At 43.2% G+C, this 24,572-nt stretch overlaps 1 protein-coding gene across 2 annotated transcripts; it reads right to left on the reverse strand.

Moving 5' to 3' along the window:
• Nucleotides 1–582: 582 nt before the first annotated feature.
• Nucleotides 583–18,046, reverse strand: cept1b (choline/ethanolamine phosphotransferase 1b). 2 transcript variants are annotated; one of them, XM_036530344.1, is made up of 9 exons: nt 17,747–18,046; nt 15,121–15,563; nt 8,488–8,635; nt 7,220–7,361; nt 5,001–5,085; nt 4,361–4,492; nt 3,756–3,914; nt 3,339–3,464; nt 583–3,237 (listed from the first exon to the last, which is right to left on the reverse strand). In XM_036530344.1, the coding sequence occupies exons 2-9, from the start codon at nt 15,466–15,468 to the stop codon at nt 3,100–3,102; spliced, it is 1,278 nt and encodes a 425-aa protein (XP_036386237.1). In that variant the 5' UTR covers nt 15,469–15,563; nt 17,747–18,046; the 3' UTR covers nt 583–3,099. The 2 variants fall into 2 exon arrangements, with proteins under 2 accessions (XP_036386237.1, XP_036386239.1); XM_036530346.1 differs by lacking the exon at nt 5,001–5,085 and adding an exon at nt 6,162–6,246.
• Between the last annotated feature and the right edge of the window lie 6,526 nt (nt 18,047–24,572).

Consider the following 24,572-nt stretch of genomic DNA (forward strand, 5'->3'; position numbering starts at 1 on the left):
GTTTAATGATATTGTGTTGAAGACAAATTAAAGGCCTAATTCAGCTAAATTAACATATTTAACTGACTTACTTTCTTGTTTAATACAAACGATTTAATTTCAACATGTGTAGTGTGTGAGAAACTAAAAAAGTGACACATGCTTGATATTTGCTTAAAATTAGATCGACCACTTTCCAGTTACACTGAAACAGGCCAGATGTTCAAGTGTTTTAAATGAAGACTGTTGCCATGTCATGAGGTTGTTGTCATTTTGCTTGTTTGTTTGAATTCATATTCATGCTTGTCTCAACTGAGTTCAAAGGATGGGAAAACGGAAAAAAACTTTCCACAGTGCATGGAAAATAATGTAACCAAAAAGGAAAAAACTAAATAAAATCAATTGTTATCCTAAATATAGCAATCTTTATTTTACATAGGCTTTATTTAAAAATGGAAGATTTTTTTTACAGAATTGTTACAATCAAGCAAACATAACAACTGAGACAGAAAGTATCAGATTTTCAAAGCCTTAGTCAGAAACCCTGCCAGCATTTAAAAATATAAAAACATTGAAAGAAAACAAAAATAATGAAAAGTGAAAATATGGTAATTTTGACTGATATTGTGGGTTTAAACATCATAAGATTGTACTTTTGATGAGAAGATTTTTTTTCTTATATTCTTACTTCTTTTATGTTAAAGGCAAACTTAGGACTTTGTCGCAAGTAAATATTAAATATTCAGTTATGTTCCATCATCATACACTGTGTAGTTTATATTTGGCCAGGAAATGATACAATGACAATAAAAGCAACATTCAGGTAGCTTTCAATCAGCCCACACAACAGAGCTGTGCCCTGTTAACACACATCATGTACAGAAACAAAAGGTAACATCTGCAAATCTGCAAAAAGTTTTAAAATGGACACCGAGATGTTGCAATGGCATGAAGTACAACAGTAAAAAAAAGTAACGAGCACACCATCTCATGGTTAGGTAACCACGATACTAGTAAAGTGAAGCTTAATACCTGTATATGACACTGCAAACACCGTATTCTTGATCTAGCTGAAGGCAATTGATTGAAGGAAGGAAGCAGGTAAAATACTGTGGAACCTCTAAAATGTGTAAGAGATTTGAATTTGAAAGTTCACGCTGAGCAAGAGAGACGACCCTCAGCAGACAAAACCAGACTGAAGTTTCCGTAGCAGCTTTCATATGTGGATTTGACACGCCATTAGTGGGGAAAGAAGGGGTTATCTAATGACGTTGAAGGTTTGGGTTCCTTCACACACTACACTGGTTTACACTGGATCTTAACAGAACAGCAACAAACTCAATACACACCTTTCCCAGGAAATGCATTCTAAAGATTGCGGATCTCACCTGTAATGTGGGATATTATCCTCATAAAAAAGCAAGGAAGTGAATAAACTTTAGATTTAAGGCAACTGTTTATTTTATTTTTTTATGTTTTGAGAATGAATTGGAAAATGACAGTCCTGTCTAGAAAAAAGGCATACACTGCTTTGATAACGCTAATATTTATAATAATACACACCCCAAGTTTTTTTCTAATGAAAAGGTATATATGGAAACCAAAGGTAACAAATTTGTTCAGTTCAGTTCCTTTTTTCTATACAGGCTATGCAGGCTGTCAGCTCTCAAATTCACCCTCAAGTAGTAAGTGCTATGAGAATCTGTTGCAAGGTAAAAAAAAAAAAATCTACATAAAGAATAGTTATACACATGTCCAAAAGTTATTGGACCAAGAAAAAAGCTTAAATAATACAAAGAAAAAACAAACAGCTAACTCGAGACTGAGTTTTAGTCCAAAAATTGTTTTAGTCCAAATATTGGTAAACATTGACCAGAAAGCCTAACTCTAGATGCGTCAGCCTTAGTCTTCTCATAAAGTGACAGCTGTAATTTGCACGCATATGCAGAAAGTATTTATGTTAAAACAGGATAAGGAGAGATGATCACTAAACCTTTAGATGTTTAGTTGTGGTGGGACTGTCATCCTAGAAAAATGCCAGTTCTGAAGTCTACATTAGAATCGAGTATGATTTTCTTAGCAGTTTTGGCTTAGATGAAGCAGGCAATAAAATTAGGAAAATTTACACACTTGAACGTGACCATATTGAGCAAAGCCTGCTGACAGAAAGGGTCACTGTGTCACTCCTGGCAGTATGTAAGCTCACAATAAAATACACTTCTTACCCCCTTTTACTTTTGTCATTTTAATAGCCATCTTTATTTCTCTCTTATGTCCCTGTATGGGCCAAATCCTGGCATATTGAATTTCATATGTAGGTTTAGCATTTCAGGCAACAGGTGAGACTACACTGTCATGTGACATTAAGCTGCAACATGATCTGAGAATGGCACAGAATGGAAATCAAAAAAAAAACAAAGAGGCTTGTTTTGTCTGTAGAAGTAAAAAAAAACAGGTACATCTCCTAAAATAATCAAGACCACCTAGTAATAAGCAGCAAGTAGATCAAGTTAACCTACAGTATAAATTTCTGGTTGGGGATCATTTTTTGAGTGGAGGCAGATGTTCAGCCTGAAGCATTTAGTACTCGAGACATAAAAAACCCAAAGTGAATTAGGTGCTAATGTTGCGGAAATATTTATGTTGAGAAGAGATCCCTTCTCAAAAGCTGAAAGCAAAAGGTATATGGTCATCCTTCAAAACTTTCCCTAAAGTATTTTCTGTAAACAAAAAACAAACAAACTGACCAATTTTTCTGAAAATGCATTTAAGGTACCAGTTCACAGATTAACAAATGGGAAGAGCTGAATAAGTTAATGGTTATTCTTACTATTTTTCCTCTTTTCTCAGATTCACCCCAACTTACAACGAAAATGAAGAAACAGGCCCTTATACAGGAGCCTGGCGGTAATAATGAGATGTTCACCGCAGAAAAAAAAGAGCGAAAGTGCACACGACAGTGACAAATAAATAATCTTCGCCTGGTTTCACTCCTCCTCTCGTTTCAGCCTTACCGCACTCCCTCTGCGCCGGTTCACCTTCACCCCCCGCCGGGACGCCACGCCTCTCCCCGCTGATGCGGTATGTTGGCGGGCGGCGGCAGCAGGGGAGAGGAAGTCCCTAATGGTGGTTGTGTCCTTGCTGGCTGGACAGCGAGGCGGCCAGCGGCTTGATCTTGAAGACGCAGATGTGCAGGTGGGAGGCGATCTGGTTGCAGACGCTGACGCAGTAGCGCACCAGGTCGAAGAAGGAGAGGACCTGCCGAGGGAGGAGAGGGGTGACGCGGTGACCGCTGCTGCCGACACCGGGGACTGCTCAGAGGCGTTGCTTTTAAGCTCCACCAGCTGATGCTGACTTACCAGAGCGATCCAGAGGACCAGGTACTCGTCAATAAAGCTGTTGAAATACTGGTCCAGAAATAGCAGCCCGGGCCCCAGAAAGGCTAAGTCATGAAGGTACATTTCACTTTTTGTCATGTGTGCAACCTGGCAAAATACGACAAGATGACAAGAGGCACATTATAGGATGACAAGAGACAAAAACGTCCACATTCTCCTATGGAGAATGTACATTTAATGTATACAGCACAGCTGTTGTGCCTGTGAAAGACAACAAAGATCTACCCAAGTACAACAACTGAACCCACTGTTCTGTTTTTGACAATCTGGCATTACATTTCCCTCTACAGGCAAAGGTATGGATTACTATGCTATGTATGAGAATCCATTAGTATGTGTTGTCACTGTTTGTCTATTCATCAAGTGTCAAACACTCACCACCAGTTTATTTGTGATCTTGGCGGACACAAAGCCGAACGCCAGGATGTAAAGACAGGGGTGTTTTTCAAACAGCTGGACGGTGGATTTCTTGTAGATCATAATGGCCAGTATGATTACCGACCCTATGTGCAAGACTGGAGACAGGACACTTGTTCCCTTCGAAACACATCAGACGTACACAGCAAATGCACATTGTCAACAATTTTGTTAACGACTGCACAGAACGCTGACCGCAATTAACTTAGCTGACATGCATGATGATAGTTGCTTTTCTGCAAAATTTATCTTTACTGTAAAACTCGAATATGACAGAAATGCCTCAGAACAGTGCACAGGCAACCAATCACTTTGTTATAACCAAAAATCAACCACGGTTTTGATATGGACATATCTGAAATGTATGTATAAACATCGTTTCATTTACACCTTTTGTGTTGTCATTTCCATCCCTGCTTTAAATACTATCTCAAGATAAGGAAAAAAAACACAGGCAAACAAAGAATCAAACAACATTGTACATGCCACGCCTTTGGTCTTATCTTTCCCAAATGTGTTGAGGAAGGAAAAAAAAAAACCCACAGAGGAAACAGGACCACACTTACTGCTATTGTGGATCCGTTTTTGCCCACGCCCCCGGTGAATATGACCCGGAAGTAGTTTGTACAGGTAAAGATGGCCCCTACGAAAGTGCAGAGGGCGGGCACTATTTTCATCTGGATGTTTATTAGTGGAATCTGGGAGAAACCAGAGAGGAGTCAGATAGCATGGTTTCTGTGTGCCCCTTTGGAATTCCACAGACCAGAGCACCAAACAAAACACAATCTCCAAACAGCCAACAGTGTTTATGCTATGCAAATCTGCAGCACTATAACACCAACAAAGTCCTAAAAGCTTATAAAAATGCATTTTACATTCAAAATCTAAAATGCAAACACAAGCAGTGTCTACATAAACAAGCTCCCTATGGATGTTCTTTTGGGAAACATCCATGGAGAAGTGTTATAAACTACTGCACTCTACTTGTGGTGAAGAGCCAAGAAAAGCGTCTATGCTACAAGTATTTTACAAAACGGCCTGAAGGCTGGCCGGCCTCGGTGGGGAATTGACAGGACGACTACCTATGCGCAGCTCTGCGAAGCAGTCAGGATCGGTGATGTCATTCAAAACATTTCCTGATTGAAAATTAACATTGGGGGAAATAAAGGAAAACAAGAGAAATGATATGGGGTTTTAAAGAATTACCGGAGACTGCCAAAATGCCGATCCTCCAATCGCAGCCAGCAAATACATGATTATAATGAGGATTTGCACTTCAGTCACGTCAATGCTGAGCGGGCAGAGAAAGCAGAAGAATCAACAGCGTGGGGTTAGAGTGATCAGTTAATCAACTTCATCTTCATGCAGTGCTTCCCTGGGGGGGGAAGGGGGAGTCCTGCGCAGACTGCACCTCTGTGACCACTCGAGCTGGGACATATGGATCCATCTGCCGATGCACAACTTTTTAAAAAAAAATCCATGCACAACATCTTTAGCTACCTTCAGCTATTGATCAGCTCTCTGTACCTGTAGCTGCCTTCAGTGGCAATTAGCATCTGCCATTAACAGACTCCTGTTAGGGGGTGGTTTTCTAGCCAGCTTGCCAGGTGACAGGGATGAATTAAATTAAGTGAAACAAAGATGAAGCACTGCGGATTGTCTTGACCAGCTCTCTTTTTTGTGTAATGAATGAGTCGGTGCCATTTTCCTGAGATCACGACACATCGACAGCTTGAGGATCGCCACAGTCCCGGCCCTTTTCCATCCCATTGCTTCAAGGATGCTCACGCGCTGCTGGACGCACAACACTCCCTTTTTATAACGCAATGCTCTACAGACACGGAGCTCGATTGATTGGCAACACCTTTCTGCCCTCTTTCAACATCATGTGGAACACTGAGGTAGCTTTCGCTGCTGTACGCATGACCTCTAGTGGACACAACTGTAAATGCAGTACCACAAACGCTACGTAAGATTCAGTTTTGAACAACCAGACTCCTTTGAATTCCCTGACTGCCTCACTGCAACAGAATCCTGTTTTCTAAAACACAGAAGCAAAGTGATGCAGTCTATTATTATCACTGTGTTATAAAAAGGGAGTGCTGTGCAATCACTTTTAGGCTTTTCCCTTGGCAGCAGGGTCAAAGGTTTATATGTGATACAACCCTGCTATGATTACATGTGCCACTTTCCAAACAGGTTGTCAGTCCCTCTCTCTACATTCAAACTACCCCAGAGGACCCCACACTGGCTAAAATGGAAATTCCTGTAGGCAGCAGTCTGTGCAGGAAGTGGGATCTGATTGGCTGAATGCACTGCATGCATGGGGTGGGGGTGGGGGTGGGGGGTGGGTGGTTGCTTGGTTACCCGCAGATTCCAAAACCCGGGGCCCAGCGTGGCAGTGAACATCTGTAACAATGCTAGACAGATCTGTAACTCTGTGATATCAAATCTGCCAATCAGAGGAGAAAGAGAAAAGGAGGTAGAGAGAGACAGAGAGACAGATGGAGAGAGACAGAGGGAAAGAGACAGAGAGTGAGAATGAGAAAGAGAGAGAGAAAGAGAGAGACAGAGAGAGAGAGAGAGAGAGAGAGAGAGAAGGTTCATCGTCCAGTGCCGCGCACATGCCGTTCCCCAGACAACATTGGAACTACGCTGTCAGATCCTGTAGTGAGAAACCTTTCCCAGCGTTATTCAGTCTGTATCAACAACAGGGATCTAAGCAGTGTGCCACCCCGCAGGCTTTCTAACAGATCTGCCGAGGCAAAGGTGGGCTGGATGAATCAGACTGGCACAGAGGCGGGGTAAAACATGCCCACTCTGCATCCTTCCTAGATGAGCTCTGCCTCCGGGTCTGACATGGCACTCCAAGGGCTCTGTGCAGACAGGCACATATTCCAGCACAGGCATACAACACATAGCCCTATATCCCAAACGAGCTTCAGGCCAGCAATGACTGAATGCTGAATATCAGAACAGTACATTACTGAAGGTACTGTAAGGTATAGTATAAGTTATACATATATATAGGCTCCACCTCCTATGTGAACCCACAAACTTCCCTAGTGCTGTAAACCTTTGGGGGTAACTGGTACTAATGTGATTACTATCAGATCTCATAAGATTTTCTCATGTTGTCATAGCAAATGTAACCGTGCATCAAAATTTCATTTTGTTCTTTGGGACTTCCTTCCCTTTCCAGTTAAAGGACACAAGGTCTGATCATGGCCAATATGAGCAAACCCCTCCCCCTTTCTCCAACAGCATGTGCTGCTCTCCCCTAGGCAGTCCCATGTGACACTGCTGGACCAATCGCAGAGGAGTGGCATGTTGCGCAGGGAGAGGAGAGCGGTGTGCCCATGCCCACGCCCACGCACCCTCCTGAGGAGGGAGGAGGGGCCGCAGGCGGGCGCACGCACACTCACATGCCGAAGCGCAGGGTGCCTGAAACATAGGTCTGCCAGTGGGCGCAGTAGAACATGAACATCCCGGCGAAACAGCAGAAGAACATCCAGTCAGGGTTGGTGCCCAGCTGTATGGCGATGCACGTGCCCAAGACCACAAACACTGTCAGAGAGAGACAATAACCCTGTTATTACGTCATCGTTATCGAAAAAGATGATAGTAATACTGACAGTAACAAATGACAGTTGTAATACTGTGATAACAATGAAAAAATGACAGCAATGATGACTCAGGTCTTTTTCAAAAACACAGTATCTGCATGACAATATACATATGTGGTATCAGTACTAGTAGCCTTTATTGTGTGAGCACTTCTTTAAAGCAACACAGGAGGCCAAAACAGCAGTCAATGTCACACTGCAGTGTGTGATTACAGACCACATCACATTAATAACATGAAGTCTTGACATTTGATCCATTAATCCTGAGCAGGGAGAGGCTCTGGGCACTTCCATATTGCTCGCAGGTGTTTTGCATCCAAATTTGCATGTAAATTTTTCCTGCCTTTGGGCCAGAATTCTGTTTACATGCCCACAGCAGGAGTTGTCTGGAGGATACACCAGTGTGATGTAGCACGCCAGCACCCTTGGCATTGCGGTCCTGTGTTTTCTGTGTGTTGCTGGGTGCTTCCACCAAGTTACCATGGTGGAATGCATTATGGAGTGTCTGTCTACTGAAAACACCACCACGATTCCCAGAGTGGCGTCTGGAGGAAGTGTGAGGAAACTTTCTGGAAAGTTCTATTTCTGCATTCTCCCAGAAACGATTGCAGACAGCTGCTTTTGCTGAGTGGGCTAATTAAGCGGCCCTGCAATGAGTGCTGGTGCTTACGGTTACCGCGGCTGGCACGACCCATGGAACCTCCGAATACCTCAGAGGCCTGTCAAAACGTCTGGATAATGTGACAGACCAGAGGGAACTGGCCAGTTGCATCTGTGTCAAGAACTGATTATATCAATTAGCCGGAAAAAGCTTTGCTTTGCCCAATCTTACCACTATTTGGATTAAGGGAAATAGAGCAAATTCCAAACTGTTTGTTACTATTACTCTAATTCCATTCAAATAAAATGGTTGCTTGGATTATGACAACACTGGAACTGGAACACAAAATCATGAATGGACCTGGAAAGGTGGATGCCGATAAATGGCGACCACACTACACTCTGTTGGTTTTTCCATGTTGTTGCTTGTAGAGGTGGCGGCGGGCAGGCAAGGAGAAGGGCGCTACCTGTGGAGAGGGAGTCGCAGCCGTGGTCAAAGAGCTCCCCCAGCGGGGAGCTGCTATTGGTACGTCTCGCCTGTTTCCCATCGATGGCGTCCAGGGATTGGTAGATGAAGAGGCCCACCGCGCACGACAGGTATGCCCACAGAGGTGCCTGAGAGGAAAGCACACAAAGGACCCCACGGTTTAATCAACTGTGCGCAATGCAACACTGACACACAGACTTCCGTTTAAACTGCATAAGATTTCTCCATGTTGCCTTTTCGTCCTCCCACAGGTTACACTTTTGATAGCTATCTTTATGAACTGAAAAGCTCTGTTGCCCTGGACAAGCACATTTACCAGATAGATAAATAAATAATAATACAATTATTTTAATATAATAATAATAAATAATGGGTCACTATATATCATGCATAACCTGCATAACACATTTTGGAGGGTGCAGAAATATGAGAAGAATGGATAAATGGGAAGGATGTGCCTCGCTCTCCGTAGAAGAACAGATGCAGTTAAATGGAACATTTGCCATGAATAAATGACTTGCTTATCACCCCTCTATTTCCCTTTAAAGGGCACAAGATAATTTACAGTGCAGGCTCAAAAACGCCCCATGGCTCTGAATCCTAAATGAATTTCAAATTAGGAATGGCTGAGTGCTTCACTCAGACCGTATTCTGATATGTATTACTCCATGACCTGGCACTGGGCCCTTTTAAAGGGCACTGGTTGAAGAGATTATTGCATTATTCATGAATTGCTTTGGAAAGGGATATCTAAAAAGGACTGCCAAAATGATCACTGGTGACAGGCAGACGTGAGGTGATGGGCTTCAGGATATTGACAAATACTACACCACATGAAATATTTACATTTAAATATCTTTTTTCATGGGTATATCTACCTTACGTGAACAGGGAAGACACAAGTGTTAAACACTATGTACTGACAAACACACAAAACAATGTTTGGCCCTGGGCAGAGCCCAAAGAGAACAGGTCAATTATAATACTGTCACGTGAAGCTTCTTATACTCTAGAGGTCTTCACAAGAAGAATAACTGAACCAAAATCACATGGGAGTGACGGTGTAAACATTCAACGCATTTCATAACATCAGGATGCATGCTTGGTGCCATCCCGAGCTTGCATGTCAGGACTCCAAAAACACATTTTTGCAAGGTTACTGCCCATGTGTCAGCTTAGGTGATGCCATGCTGCTTGCCGTGGCCATGAAAATCAGGCCTGAGAGCATTATCTACTCAGGCCAGCCCCAACCAGATGGTCCAGCTGCTGCTACTACAAAGCAAACATGCTGTGTACTCATCCCCAAAGTTCTGTGTTTGCCGAGTGTCATTGTGGGAGGCCACACCAACAGAAGGGTGATTTATTCAATGCAGACAGAGTTACTGAAGGAAATGCCCGAAGCACTGAAAGTTCAGCTTAACTGAATTACCACACGCCCAACTAGCTGGTGGAATCAGGTGATGCACAGGTCGGTCCACAGAGACTGGCTGCCTTCCACAGAACTGAAGTGAAACTAATGAGTTTTGGCACGGCAACAAGAAAAGGATACGCCTAAAACCAGAGTGATGCCAGTCTACAGTGCTAGATATTATTAGACTGTGGAACCTTTGTGTTGTCCTTGGACACTGTTGTAGGACTTGTGAACCATTTGACATAGATATGGCTCTCCAAAGAGATTAACCATCTTGGTCGCATGTATGTAATCGCCTTCTGGCCACAAACCAAAAGATCACAGAATATACTGATGTGAAAGCATGGCTGTAAACATTTCTTTGTATGCTGACACACAGTCCCGGAGAAAATAACTTCTGCTGGAGAAAATAAGTTTGTGTAACTTGGCAGATGTACACAGAGACAAATATAGATACCAATCAAGATTCTCATAGACACGGCTTCTTAACCCTGATGCACGGGTACTGTAAGTGTGTGCATTTCATTAATCTAGGGCGAGAGCCACTAACACAGAGGTAAATCACACTGGCCGCACTGACATCAAACTGCCAGGAGGTGCTTCAGGGAAGCGATACAGCCCGAGCTCTCGTCCTTCAAGGTCAGGACAGCTCCTGTATCACGTGTCTGCGATAGCGATCTGCATTCGGGTACTTTGCTCCGGAGTGCGATCACGAATTTCCTCCAACGCTGATGATTTTTGTCAAATGCATCCACATGGGCGTGGGGAGCTTCCCCTTCCTCCTACCCTTTCCCATCTTTCCTGTGCGCGTCTATGATGGTATGCGGTTATGCATTTGTCCTGCTTTCTTGTGCCATGGGTATCGCCTTTCACATTACGCAGGCAAGTGGCCTTGCATGTACGTGCTCCCCTCCTCCCTCAACCACCTGTCGACTCTGGAAGGCAAACATCTGATACATAAATTATAATGTACAGTCGAGAATAATATACTTTGACCTGGACCCTCTTTGCCCGCCAACCTGGGCAAGCCAGAAGGGAAATGTCCTGAAATTTGTTTGTTGCATTTGTGGACATTCGAATGAACAGCTACAGTATAGTTCTAGGAAACGACTTTTAACTTAGCGCTATGTATTAACAGGAGCTGCTTTACAACAAAACAATACATTTGTACAGAGTGACCTGGATCAACACAAAATATGCAGAGCAGGCATTAATCTGAAAAGCCTGATCCTGGACAAAAAGGTAATCGGGGCAATAAATAAAGACGGTTATTCATCTAATTCAATGCATTACATTCAATAGGATTTGGGGTTGCAAAACTCTGCTGGCCTGCATCTGTTCTAGAGTTCCAGTCTAACTGTCATTCAGTCTCTGCACACAGATACAGCTGTGTTTAACGCAATTCAAAGACACTCTCCATAGTAACTGCTGTCAGCTGTCATGTCAGCTGTAGGGTAAATATATCTTATGTAACCTGTGACAATCTTTAGCTGTAAATTATGATGAATGTGCATGTAAGTAAGTCACAGACTAACACATCTGATCCAAAGAATACTTACTTCTCTGGACTTTTACGATGAGAAAATGAATTTAGCACTAGGCTGATAAATAAATATTTGGGGTGTTCAAAAAACACTTTCTTTGGGTTTTACTTATTTTTTACATGTACCTTTGGGTGCCTTCCTTGTTTGATGTTTCTGATTTTAGTTTGAGGACTTTCAGATATTAAAGAAGAAGAGTCATCACAAATTATTAAAGCAGGGAGGAGTTATCTGCCCTCCTCTTTAAGAGAATGGATATCACACATTATTAAGGGGGGATTCAGAGATCCTTGGAACACCAAATATGGCAGGCCTGTCCACCTGAGTCTTGTGTCATAACACCAGTCACTTCATCATTTATCTTTTATACACATAACAGAGCATAACACATGACACATGTTGACCAGGCTTTCCTCTCCAGCTTTATCTACATTTAGTTCAAATGACAGAGTTAAAAGTATGGAAAATATAGCTTTGTAACTAGGGTTCTCCATCCCTGGCCGAGGAGTCGGAGCCGCATTCACAACTGATCAATTTCTGCAATATATTAGGCCAGCGTGACATGGCTGCACTCTCTCCATTAGAAGGGATCTGACACCACATACAGCATAAGGCCAAGTCTGCTGACTTCCATCTTGTGAAAAGTCCTGCAGAAATGAGCAGGACATTAATGAAGGCCAGTAGCCCAGCAGCAGGCAATCCCTTTTCTCCAGGGCTGTTCTGGTCCTGACCAGATTTAACTGCTAACCTGAAAACCTGAACTCCAATTGTCCAATCATCTATTGTGTCACATCTATCCTATGTGGGCTCCTATGGCAATGGTCTGATTCAGTAAAATGTACTGTGAATGCTTGTGGTGTGGATCCAGCAAAGATACCACAAAGTTAGGAAATAATTGCTGATCTGGATGTGACATTATTATGGATGTCATATATTCTGACTTAAATTTATGTAACATGTAATTCAGCTTCTTAGTCAACTGTCATTAACAAGAGTTTGTAATTGCTGTCTAGATAGCCCTGGACTATGCTGTAAACAGGACTTATGTTATCTGGTAAACCGGTCGAGCATAGACATCCCCAGAAGCAGCACAGAGTGCAAATTGCCATCATGACTGCAAATGCAAATGCACTTAAAAAAAAAATAAATTATGGGATGCATTTCAAACGCATCGGAGCGGCTGGTGGTGACTCGCCAACATTGGCCCGCAGCTGGTAGGACCTGGGGTGACTCGATCCGCTTTGCGTCTCCGAACATGAATGAAATGCCGCGAAACCTGCTGCAGAATACCCCAGGCATTAGGAGGAGGGAGGTGGCGCTCTTTGCTGACGTTGGCGGTCGCTGCCTTCACCTCGCAGTCCATGCTGCGCCTCAGTGCACAGAGAGAAAGGAAGTCTCTCCCTTGGCTGGCGGGACAGCAGCGTTTCCCCGCCAGCGATGGAGAGAGGCTAGGCCTGTGGCTCAGATTTTCCTTGCAAATCCCAGCTGGAGAACAGATTTTTGGCCCGTGTACGTAAACACCCCCCCCCCCCCCCCCACAAAAAATATGACGCTGCCCGAGCTGAACTCTGCGCGGGAAGCCAAAGCGAAACGTATCCCGTCCTAGTTCCCAGCTCAGCGCTCCCCAAGCAACTAGACTAGGCGCATGGCAAACAAACAAACAAGCTAACTGAATTAGAGGGGCCCTTGTGCAACCAGCTCAAATTGTTTGCATTGCGAATCTTGGTGAGTTTTCCTTTCATTTCATTTCAGTAAACCGTAAGCAAACATGCGCTTGTGGTTTCCCACCCTTTGTCCTACAAAGAGAATGAACAGGGTGGGGACTGTGTGTTTGTGTGTGTGTAAGTGTGTGTGTGTGTGTGTGTGGGTGCATGTGTGTGGAGGAGACTATTTATAGGAGGAACACAAGTTATATAATCTGTATGCTGCAGGTACTCTACGCACAAAATGTCCCGCGGTCCACTCCAGGAGAACCTGTCCATGTTCAACTCTGGCCTTTTCCCGGCCTGGCGCTGCTCAGGTGTCCTGGGGGCCAGACCCGAGGTGGGCGGGGCCCTGAGGCTCGCGCGTATTTGTCGCCCGTGCCTGCATCTTACACCGGCTGCCGCGCCTGCGCCGTCGCGGGAACTCCTGGTAGTGGGGTCACGGAGACGCAGAGCCTGTAATCCGAGATGCCTGGAGGGGGGGGGACGCGGGGTGCTTGTCCTGAAAAGCAAGGCCAAGCTCGTCTAGCTTTACCTCAGGCATCTCAGGAGCTTGGCTCCGGCGTCGGCGAGGCAAACAAACCAGCCGGTGACAACGACTCGCGTTCATTCATGATTTTTTTTTTTTTTTTTGGTCTCCTGTTCCATTTCTTTCAAGCCTGGTACACAAAGGCACAAGCGGCTCTGGGGGTTTTTTTGCAGGCTGTTCGCGGGCTTTGTTGTACAAAGTGGTTATTGGTTTAGGGCAAGAACTAAAGACGTGCATTTACACAAAGTTGCACAGACGGTATACACAACACATTAACTGGTGTACCAAGGAATGCATTTAAATACTTCCATCAACAGCCAAAGTATTTGTACGAGACATCCAAGCTACTCGTCACAGGAAACAATCAGGGACAAAGAGACAGAAAACAAGATTTTCCTGCTCTTAGTCTTTGCAAGTGACTTTTAACTCCCCCACTCCCTCACCAGTTATTTTGTCTTTTCTCCAGCCTTACCCCTCTAAGAAAAATATGCAGACCAAAAAACATGTTGAGGTCCAAAAAATTATATATAAGAGAGTCCCTGTTTTATGAAAAAATGTGTTGCGGGAAACCCATCATAAACAGGACTGCCTTATTTTCTTAATCTTATTTTCCCAGTCGCAATGATATAATTGGGAGTTACATTCCTACACACGGACTTGAAAATGAATTTACCATAAAAAAGAGCCAAATAAGTACAGATTAAGTCAAATATTCTCCAGTAGATTTGAGGGTTTTTGTAATCATATATTTGTATATACTTTTGTATATAAATACAAATATATTATATATAAAACACATTTGAACAGCATGCATATACATGAAGTACAGTATGAATATTCATCATTATGAAACGTGTTGCGTGACCGTTTTGGAATGACAGGACCTACAGAGCAGCAACACGCAAATCATGGTCCTCAGACAGGTGTTTTTACTGGCCTAAAAAGGCAGGGCACATACTCAAAGGATAAAATTAATAAATATTCTTCATCTCCCCCATACACTTTTACTGAATGAATAAAACACCAATAACAACACAACAAACCATAAACAAAGAAATAAACCTCTCTTGCCTTTTCAGAATTTTTTGGCTGCATTTCTCATTCTCAGAAATTAGTCATAAATTCATGTTGTTAAAACATACATTAAAAATATTTTAAACATGAACAACCCTAAACCAGATTGTTGTGGAACAGGGGCTGCCCGTATAATTGCCTAACAGCATGTGAGATCCAAGACACGGAGCACAAGATTCACTTTCAATGAAGCAACATTTCTACGTCACAATCTTTGATTTTCAATGGGATAATGTCATGACCCTCTGAGCAGGTGTCACTGAAAACCCCAGCCACCGATTCTAACTGCACAGGAGGCCCAGCCTAGCACCAGGTGGTTTGTGGGAGAGGGGGCACCGCGGCACGCCTGGCCTACCTGCTCCGTGGCAGTGGGGCAGTAGTAGACGAGCACCAGGGTGGTGAAGATGTTGGTGACGAGGCCCACGATGGTGATGAGGTTGGGGGCGATCCAGGTGGGGACGCGGCCCACCAGCCACTCCCAGTAGCACTGCATGACGGGCTCCAGCAGGGAGCGCCCGGAGCTGCTGTAGCGGTGCTCCTCCAGGCGCTTCAGCTGGTTCCGCGACAGGGGCGGGGCCGGCAGCTGGATCAGCCTGCTCAGGATGCAGAACCCCGGCCCACCCGGGGCCGGCCGGCACGCCGTGTCCGGGGCCCACCCCCCGTCCGGGCCCCCCCGCGCCCTTGAGGAGCGGTAGCTGCTCATTGGGTGCCCTGGTCTGCACACGCTCCGCTCTGCCAACAACTGCCTCCCCCCCCTGCTGGGACGCTAGGGATCCACTGCTAAGCCGCCCTCAGGTCCTGGATGGAAGGAGAAGACAAATGGAGGGTGAGGATGGAGGCAACAGCTTGCATGTACAGCAAAAATGACAGAAGGACCTTGGAGCAGCATACAAGTAAAAGCTCCCCCTGTGTCCCATCCACCAGAGGGTCAAGCTCCATAACCATGATGAGTATCAGTTAAAGTTAAGAAACAAGGAGGTCACTTACATTACATTATCGGCATTTAGCAAACACTCTTACCCAGAGCAACTCACATGGGCTGTAATTTTTACATGTTATCCAGTTAGGACATTTACAGCTGGACATTTACTGAGGCAATTCTGTGTTAGGTACCTTGCCCAAGGGTACAGCAGCAGAGGTTCAGCAGGGAATTGAACCAGCAACCTTTCGGTTATCAGCCCTGTTTCTTACCACGATGCTACACTGCCGCCTCGGGTATACTGAGGTAGTCAGAGCTGGGCCAGGAATCTAACGTCTTTAGTTTCTGTAAGGAGTACCACTGGATCTGACTAAGGAGGCACCTCCTACATAACAGAGTGTTTCAATTTGTGCCAGGGAAAAGGTATGTACTTAATCTGGTGGGAAGATTAGCCTCTATGAGTGTAAGTGTCTACTCCAGGTTGGCTTCAATCAGCACACAACCTCAAGGATATATACTTCTCCATCTGCAAATAAGACGGGTCTCTTGCATCAGAAAATGAATCAAGCTTTCATAAATGATTGCACAGGCCAATGCCAACTAACAAATGCAGTGACCTCCATTGTACTGCATGGCTAGTTATACAGTACAATACACATACAAATACACCAGTGCATGCAGCTGGAGCACACCTTATTGTTGATCAGGTAGTTTGCTCTAAGTTCTGTACCAACACTCAAAAATGTCAGCAATTTTTGACCAGTCATTGTTCCCCCAATTTAGTTTTCAATACAGATTTTCTGTACAGGCGCAACAAAGCGAGACTTGATTACCAGGCCTCAGTGGGCAGCAATGTCGCTTCTTGGCCAAAGAATGAACAGAGAGGCCTTTCGAGGGAGAATAAAACATGACTTGATTGCTCACGTCTGCCTCTCTCAGGCTCCAACTGCTTCCCCCCTTGTCTGAGTGGCAAAACAAACTGCCCAACACCCTAACAGATATAGCTTAACACAGCACGATGTCACACTAAAATTTACTTAGGTTTTTATTGCACACAGTGCGTCTGCCTCGAAGAGGCATCGGTTATTGACCCACAGCGCATCGCACATTCACCTCGCAGCCTGCCAACTCCCACAACATACATTTCTCATACGTCATCGTGTGTGGATGTAGCAGTAGTTATGCTTACGAGAATGCATGATAATTACGTTGAGTAAATAATGTAAGAATGGGAGCTATTTATGTTACAAGTCAAGATGCTACCAACATGTATTTAAGTAGCTAGGGTGTGTTTCTAGGACATTAGACCCGAACACTATACTCTTGTTTTCCGTTTTTTGACCACTCATGAATTCCCTAAAACGGCCATTTGACAGCACTGCAACTTTGCAACCTTTTCAATAAACCCATAATGGAACACATGTGAGATACTGTAAATGAAACATCGTTTTGGCATTGTGTTCGAATACTGGAATTGCTACCACTACCTATAAGGTTATCAAGCTTTTGCGACATGCAGGCACTGTGGTTTAACTTCATTTGAGTCCACGCAAAAATAGGAAACATGCATTCTCGTCTAGAATAAACAGCGGTCAATTCAGGAAATTGATGGCAATTACAATGTAGCTAGCCACCCAATCTGGCTGCCTAATATACAAACACCTGCAAATAAGAGGTCAATGGCAATGTCAAATTAATGACAACACTATTACTGCTATTGAGCTGCTTAGCTAAAAAGGACATATAAGAGAAAATACGTACAATCACAGTTAGCAACCTAGCTGACAAGCTTGGTGACTTATCATAGGCTAGCTACCGCTCGACTGCTGGACCAACACCCGATAACGCACGTATCTTTGCATTGAATGTAACCAGCCCTCTATCCAGCTAGCGACATCTACCTCTGACGCAAACCGAAACGACAGGTTAAAGCTAGCTAGATAGCTAGTTAGCCAGACTGGTAATACGAATTATAGAGAACGACAGGTAGCCATGGCAGCTAGCTAACGTTAACCAACGAGCTGCTGGTGAGTGATCCACTTGTCCTCTTCGGAATCCTTACCTTCTATTGCAATAACGGCCCAAGGCGCCGGTCTCTCCTTTGGCTCTCCAACAGCGGGGGCAGGATTCAAAAACTCAAAACACCTGATGACTTTAAGGGTGTAATCGGAAGGAGAACGTTCCCCCGGAAAACGTACGATAGCTTGTTATATCCCCTTAATGCAATTCAGAGATCTCTCCCGGTCGGACTGAACGGAACTGGTACGTTTCAGACTGCCCGACACGCTGCCGCCCGGATTGACAGTCTTAAACGGGGAACGCCAGCCACTTCCGTCGCAGCTGAAAACCGAGAACGCGTTCGGGAACGAAGTAAAAACTGGACTGAACCGTAACTGCGTGACCGAGTTTGATTGGTCCTATTTTATGTCAACATTAAGAGGCGGGACTCAACCGACATTCAAAGCGTTGATAGTTTTACTTTTGAAGTGCTTTATCGAGTAATTACATTGTCTAGTTAATGTACGACCGCAGGTGCTTTTTGTAACCTATTGTCATTCTCCTGCCTCGTACCGTGGTATGGTCCAGAAAGTACCTCTTTTCAGACAGAATCAGGAGAGAATAGCTAGTTAGCTCTTGCAACTATGTGTTAGCAGCCTAGGTAGCTGGCTTGGTGGTTATTTTTCATTTTCATTTTTAGGTTCTGCCCCTAGAAGTCCCCAGAATAAATCTGGTAGCGTCCCGTGTACGTCATTTGTCCACACTCTTCTAATATTACGAGAACGTTCTTGGGTTAACAGTATATTCCTGGAACGTTCCCAGTAAGAAAGCGCGTTTCCTGAAACGTGCTTTAGAGCATGGACTACTATTGAACACATTTAAAACATTGATACAAATTTGGTGTTTATCTAAAACAATGTGAAGGAACATGTAAGGACGCGTGAGGAAATTGTTGACTGTATTACATTCCCCAATAGTCGCCTTCACTGTCCTTTTCATGCTGTACTTTTCAAATCGAGAGAGTAAGCCCAGCGTTAACGTATATATAGCTTGACCAGCAGAACTCCCACTCCCAACATGATCAATAACTCGCTTCAAGCCCAATGTCCCTTTCGTTATTTCACATTTTAGGATGTCTGTAACGGTACAGCCCACACTGCCTCCTACAACAAACTGGCAAAACGCGAATGTTTTGTGACAGGCCGATTCCTTTGTACCTTCGGACATTCTTGGCGATTCATCTTTTTCACCTGATCTATGGGATGGTTCTTTCGATACACTTCATCTCTGTAGGGTCTGGGTTAAGGTATGTCATAATTTGTCGCCAATAGTTGTCTGTGGCAGTTGAGCTACCAGCAGGGGGAGGCAGAGACCTTATCTCTCAAGTGATAATGGTTCGGAACCTGTTTTTCTTGATTAACAAGCTGTCAGGTAAAATACAGTATTTAGCTGGAGTAGCTGTACTACTGGGCCCCACCTTGGAACTGAACATACAACCTTCTGTTTACAAGCTGTAAACAAGTTGTTACTTGTTAGTATTCATTAGAATGTGAGTGTAATTGCTTTTGTTTTATGTAGTTGCTAGTTAATGTGGTACCTTGATTTCAGTGGTGTAGTCTAGTTTGCAGTAGTGGGTATATTGGGATGATTTCCCCCACCGCCTCCCTCCACGCACACGCACACCCCAGCGCAACACTCAACAACCCCATAACCACCACCATAATCACCAACGCATACTGCACATGCATTCACACACTATTGAGGCCATTCCAAAGGACTGGGTATGTATTTTCAGAGGATGAAACCTATTTATTTCAAGCAACATTTCATATTTAAAGTAGCATAGTGTCCGTGGGCGTGGGTAAGGGGGGGTATCCAGACTACAAAGCTTTCCAGATGTGTTTGTACTTTTTCTCAACCATGTTGTAACGTACTTTCTTGGCTCAACGACTTACAGGGGGCCCACTGATGCTGATCATCATCAAATTGCTAACACTGGATAACAACAATGTTGATTGGCTGGAATAGTGTATGGCTCGGTCGAGCCACTTGGTTTCCCATTTACAGAACCAGAATTGTGTAGGAACACCAGAGTTTTTTGAGCGCACATAGGCCTACAGAACGGACAGCTAGAGGACCGTGAGGAGAAATTCGCTGAATTTGACAAAAAAGTGTATTGGATTTGAATCGCGGAGTGCACCTTTAAAGTCCGCATTAACCACCTGACCACTAACATTCACAGTTCAAAGGCTTGTGCATTGAATGCCTCCTAACAATATTTATGAAGTAAAGAACACCCTTCTGCTGCAGATGGCTGAATTGATAAAAAATGAAAAAGTAAATGAAGTTGTTGTAATCTAAATGAAATGCAAGAGAAAAACACATCCACACACGAATGGTCAAATACGCTTCACGGATACGTGGAGGTAGCGTAGAACTGAAACAGGATGAAGTGGATTCACCTGAATCGCTCAACTACGCTCCTGAACACTAGGTGGCGGCAACTCACCTTTTCGTCAGTGGGTTGCTCAAAGTAACTCTTCTCTTGTAATGAAAGGTGCAAACTTGTAACACATTGGTACATTGCAGCCTCTACATGACTCTGAGCGGAGCTGGCCAAGTGGTCATCGTTGGCCATGCCCCGGATATACAGTGATGCTACTCCTACACTGTAATCTCTACTTGGGTGTTTTCATTAAGTGTGTTCCGGGTCCGTTATTGTTTTAACGTTAACATTGGCTGGTGGAGCGCTGGTAGTGTCAGCGAGTGTATCACTCCAAATTTACTTCCAGTAGCTCTGTGGTAAGCTCTCGAATTTTTGCACACTCACGGACATAATTTAATTTATGTAGGCTACCACTAAATCTACGACTAAACTTGATAAATTTTTGCATCAGGGTGGGAGGCGCCTGATGTCGCTTTGCAAATCCTTGGCAACTTGTACTGTATCGAGGAAGTCACTCCATTAAATGTGACGCTAACTTAGCGAATAGCTGTTTGTATATCTAGCTACATGCAGTTATAGGCAGTTTAGGCAGTTATATTAAATGAGCAGAATTATTGAGACAAGTTAGACATCCAGTGTTAAACTTGTTTTTCAACTGGTGTAAATAGCCAGGTGGTTAGCTACGTAGGTAATGGTTTATGTACCTGACTTTTTCCATTATCATTTACCAATCTAGCTGGCTAGTTAAGAAGTAGCCTTTGTTTTGCCAGTGTTTACTTTCCAGTTTAATTAAACGTCGTGGCCCTGTCAAGTTATCCATATTTTGCTATTGTTAGCAGCTGGGATGAACAAAACAAAGCATCTAGATTTTATATTATAAATAAAGTGCGGTTGCTGCATCTAACTACAGTATATTGCGTATTATGTCGTATGTGTCAGTTGCACATTAAGTCGGAAACGGACTTCCCCATCGTGCTTAGAGTAGCCACGACAGGAACCCAACCTGCAAGAACCATCCAGTCATAAATTCAAAAGTATTTCAAACTGAAAAGTGCTGTACTTAAAATGATCAATAAATGATTCACAGAGAAGTTATAATTATACTATTGTGTTCACTACCATTAGCCACTTTCAGCTACAGCTTGATTCAATTGGGAAATTCAGTTGGGAAAAAACTGGGAAATTGGGAAAACCAGAAATTATTCCCGGACCCCTGGAAAAGACACTCGCAAGACTTTGGAAAACAGTGGCAAAGGAAACAAACAGTGGGGTAGTAACACATGAAGGCTGGTGAATGACATATGCATGAGTTCATTACTTCAGTCCTGGGACTGTTAGGTGGCAGGAGTGATAGTCTGGTGGGCTCAGCCTGAAGGGCACTTTCCATCTATCAGTAGCCAGGGAAGGGACGGTGACATCGTGGGTGTTCTAATGCAGCCACAATCCAGGCCTCTTGTCCCCTGAGGCAGCGTAACTGCTGATTAGTGGTGAGTGAGGCTGCAGGAGCACTTTTTACTTGGACGGATTGAGAGACAGAGAAAGAAGAGGGGGGAGAAGGTAGTGATTAGCACAGGTGGGCCAGGCAATTTGGGTGCAGACGATGCCCTGGCCGCATGAAGGCCTATGTGACAAACTGTACCTGGAGCTATCCACTTAAACCCCACCTTGCATGCTGCTTATTGTAGGTCGATACAGCCTAAAAAGCACTGCCATGTTCAAGTGGATCTGGACACAGACTGGTGGAAACAGCCCATCAGCTATTAAAGTGGTCACTATTTTGCTGCACGGGAACAGCTGCACAGGAAAAGGTGATTTTCTAAATCATGGTTACAAAAAACCTCAGTGTTTCAAGATGTTTTCTCAGAGCTATTTCTTAGTTTGTCAAAAATGAATATGTTATCATAATTTTTATCTTAGTTTTGACTGACCATTTCATAGTTATGACTCAGTATCGTCAAACAATATATCATTATAATTAGCTTTGCATTAAGTCTGAATTTTGAAAAAGGTCATGTTTACTGTATGTCAGAATAGGGCTGTCAATACCTTTTAACAACTCAAACTCACTTCACTAATAATGCTGTAGTAAGTGCAATGCATTATTTTTAACACCAGAGGGCAAGTGTTTTCAATGCGTATAGAGCCAGACCTGGAAGATTAATGTTTCATTGACAATTTGCAGCACAGGTCAAAATTTGTTCAAAATCTTAAAATATGCAGCTGGCATAATTTCACAACGTTTCACACTTCACAGAGGTACAAGACAAGGATGCCCACTCTCACCCCTACTATTTGCCCTGTTTATTGAACCCCTAGCAGCTGCCATCCGCCAAAACACCCAAATCACTGGTATCACCACTCTGAACACAACCCACAAAGTCAGTCTATATGCAGATGACCTATTACTATATGCACAAAACCCTCTTACATCACTCCCAGCCATTTTCAATCTGATTGGGACATTTTCTGCCATCTCAGAATATTCAATCAACTGGTCAAAATCCATTATTCTCCCAGTTAACCAGGACCAGTGGAATGCTGTGACACCCAGGCTCTCACTAAACATCCCTACAGGTAACATTCGATATCTTGGCATTGATATTTCCTCCAACCTTTCAGATTTGTTTGAATTGAACTTCACACCAATTCTTAAAACCACTGAAAAGTGTTTAAGTTGTTGGAATAACTTACCACTCTCACTTGCTGGCCGCATAGCTGCAGTGAAAATGTCAATCCTACCAAGAATCAACTATCTCTTTTCAATGACTCCCGTCTTCCCAACACCCAACTGGTTTTCTACTCTAAACTCAATAATCACAAAATTTTACTGGAAAAATAAACAACCAAGAATTAAACTCTCAACACTCCAGGAAAGCAAACAGTTTGGTGGCTTAAATGCCCCAAACTTTCTCCATTACTTCTTAGCTCATCAGTTACAGTACATAATGAAATGGACATATTCAGACATGCAACAAGATCCTTGGCTTGAAACTGAACAGTCAGCTTGTGAAGAATTCTCTATTAAAGACTTGCCATTCTTACCCCAATCAATCAAAAAACATAACTGCTATAAGGTCATCACCATTTCAACAACCCTGGAAGCTTGGTGGAAAACCAATAAGATCACAAATCACCCACTTAAACCATGTAAACTCACACCAATTTGGAACAACCCCGATTTCTTAATCAATAAGACCGCCTTCACATTTAATACCTGGAAAAGTAAGGGAATCACCCACTTACAACACCTGTTTGCAAATGATAAATTCTTAACCATCCATGAACTAACACAGAAATATAACATGACCCAACCAAACTTTTTACAGTACCTCCAGCTTAAAAATGCACTAAAAAATAAAATACAACTTTCCAACATTGATCTACAACCACCACCATTAATAGAAAAGATAGCATCCATTTCAACATCTGAGAAACCTTTATCTAAAATATACAAACACATATCATCACCAAAAGAAGAAGCACTACCTATACCAATAACAAACTGGGAAAAAGATTTAAAAATTAAGACTGATCTCAGTTTCTGGAAACAAATATGTAGCAACATCTTCTCCATGACAAACAACTCCCAACTACAGCTAATCCAGTATAAGGTCATGCACAGAACACACATCACCACCCGTAGAATGCGCCTCATGGGCTTCACCAATACAGATATCTGTCCACAATGCACCCTCAACACAATAGATTGTTATTATCACTCTTTCTGGCAATGCACACCAACCAAAAATTTCTGGCAAGCCATAATATTTGAACTCTCCAAATTTCTGGGTCACAGCATTCCACTGTCCCCGTCCCTTTGCCTTCTAGGAGATCTCACACCCATCAGTCATATTCACAAATACCACAAGATCATACTTGTCACCTTAACAATAGCCAAAAAAACAATACTCCTAAACTGGAAATACAGGCACAAACTTTCAATATCACAATGGCTTAATCTGTTAACAGACTACCTCTCAATGGAACGAATCACAGCTAAAAACAATAAACAGACCAAATTATTCAGTAACACCTGGGAACCCATCCTTGTAGCTCTGAACTTTCCAACAAATTGACCCCCCCCCCCCCCCCTTTTTTTTTTTTTTTTTTTTCTTTTTTTTCTCTTTTTCTTCCTCTCTCTCCCCCTTCTTCCTTCTTCTCCCCTTCTCCTTTAATAAAAGAAAAAAAAAAAAAAAAAAAAAAAAAAAAAAAAAAAATATAACCATAGCAGTTTCTGATTGGTACAGATGTAGATTGTGGAAAACCTTTAATAGTCTTTCCTTTTTTCTGAATAACCTGTTCATAGCTTTGTCAAATGCTAGTAAAAACAAAATCATTTCTTTGTATTAGTTGTTGTTTGTAATAAAAAAAAAAAAAAAAAAAAAAAAAATGCACAAGGGCAAGAGGGCTTTGGCAGCTCGCCACCCCCTCCCTTCATTTTCAT

The sequence above is a fragment of the Megalops cyprinoides genome, chromosome 6 (assembly GCF_013368585.1).
Source record: "Megalops cyprinoides isolate fMegCyp1 chromosome 6, fMegCyp1.pri, whole genome shotgun sequence".
NCBI classification, from domain to species: Eukaryota; Metazoa; Chordata; class Actinopteri; order Elopiformes; family Megalopidae; genus Megalops; species Megalops cyprinoides.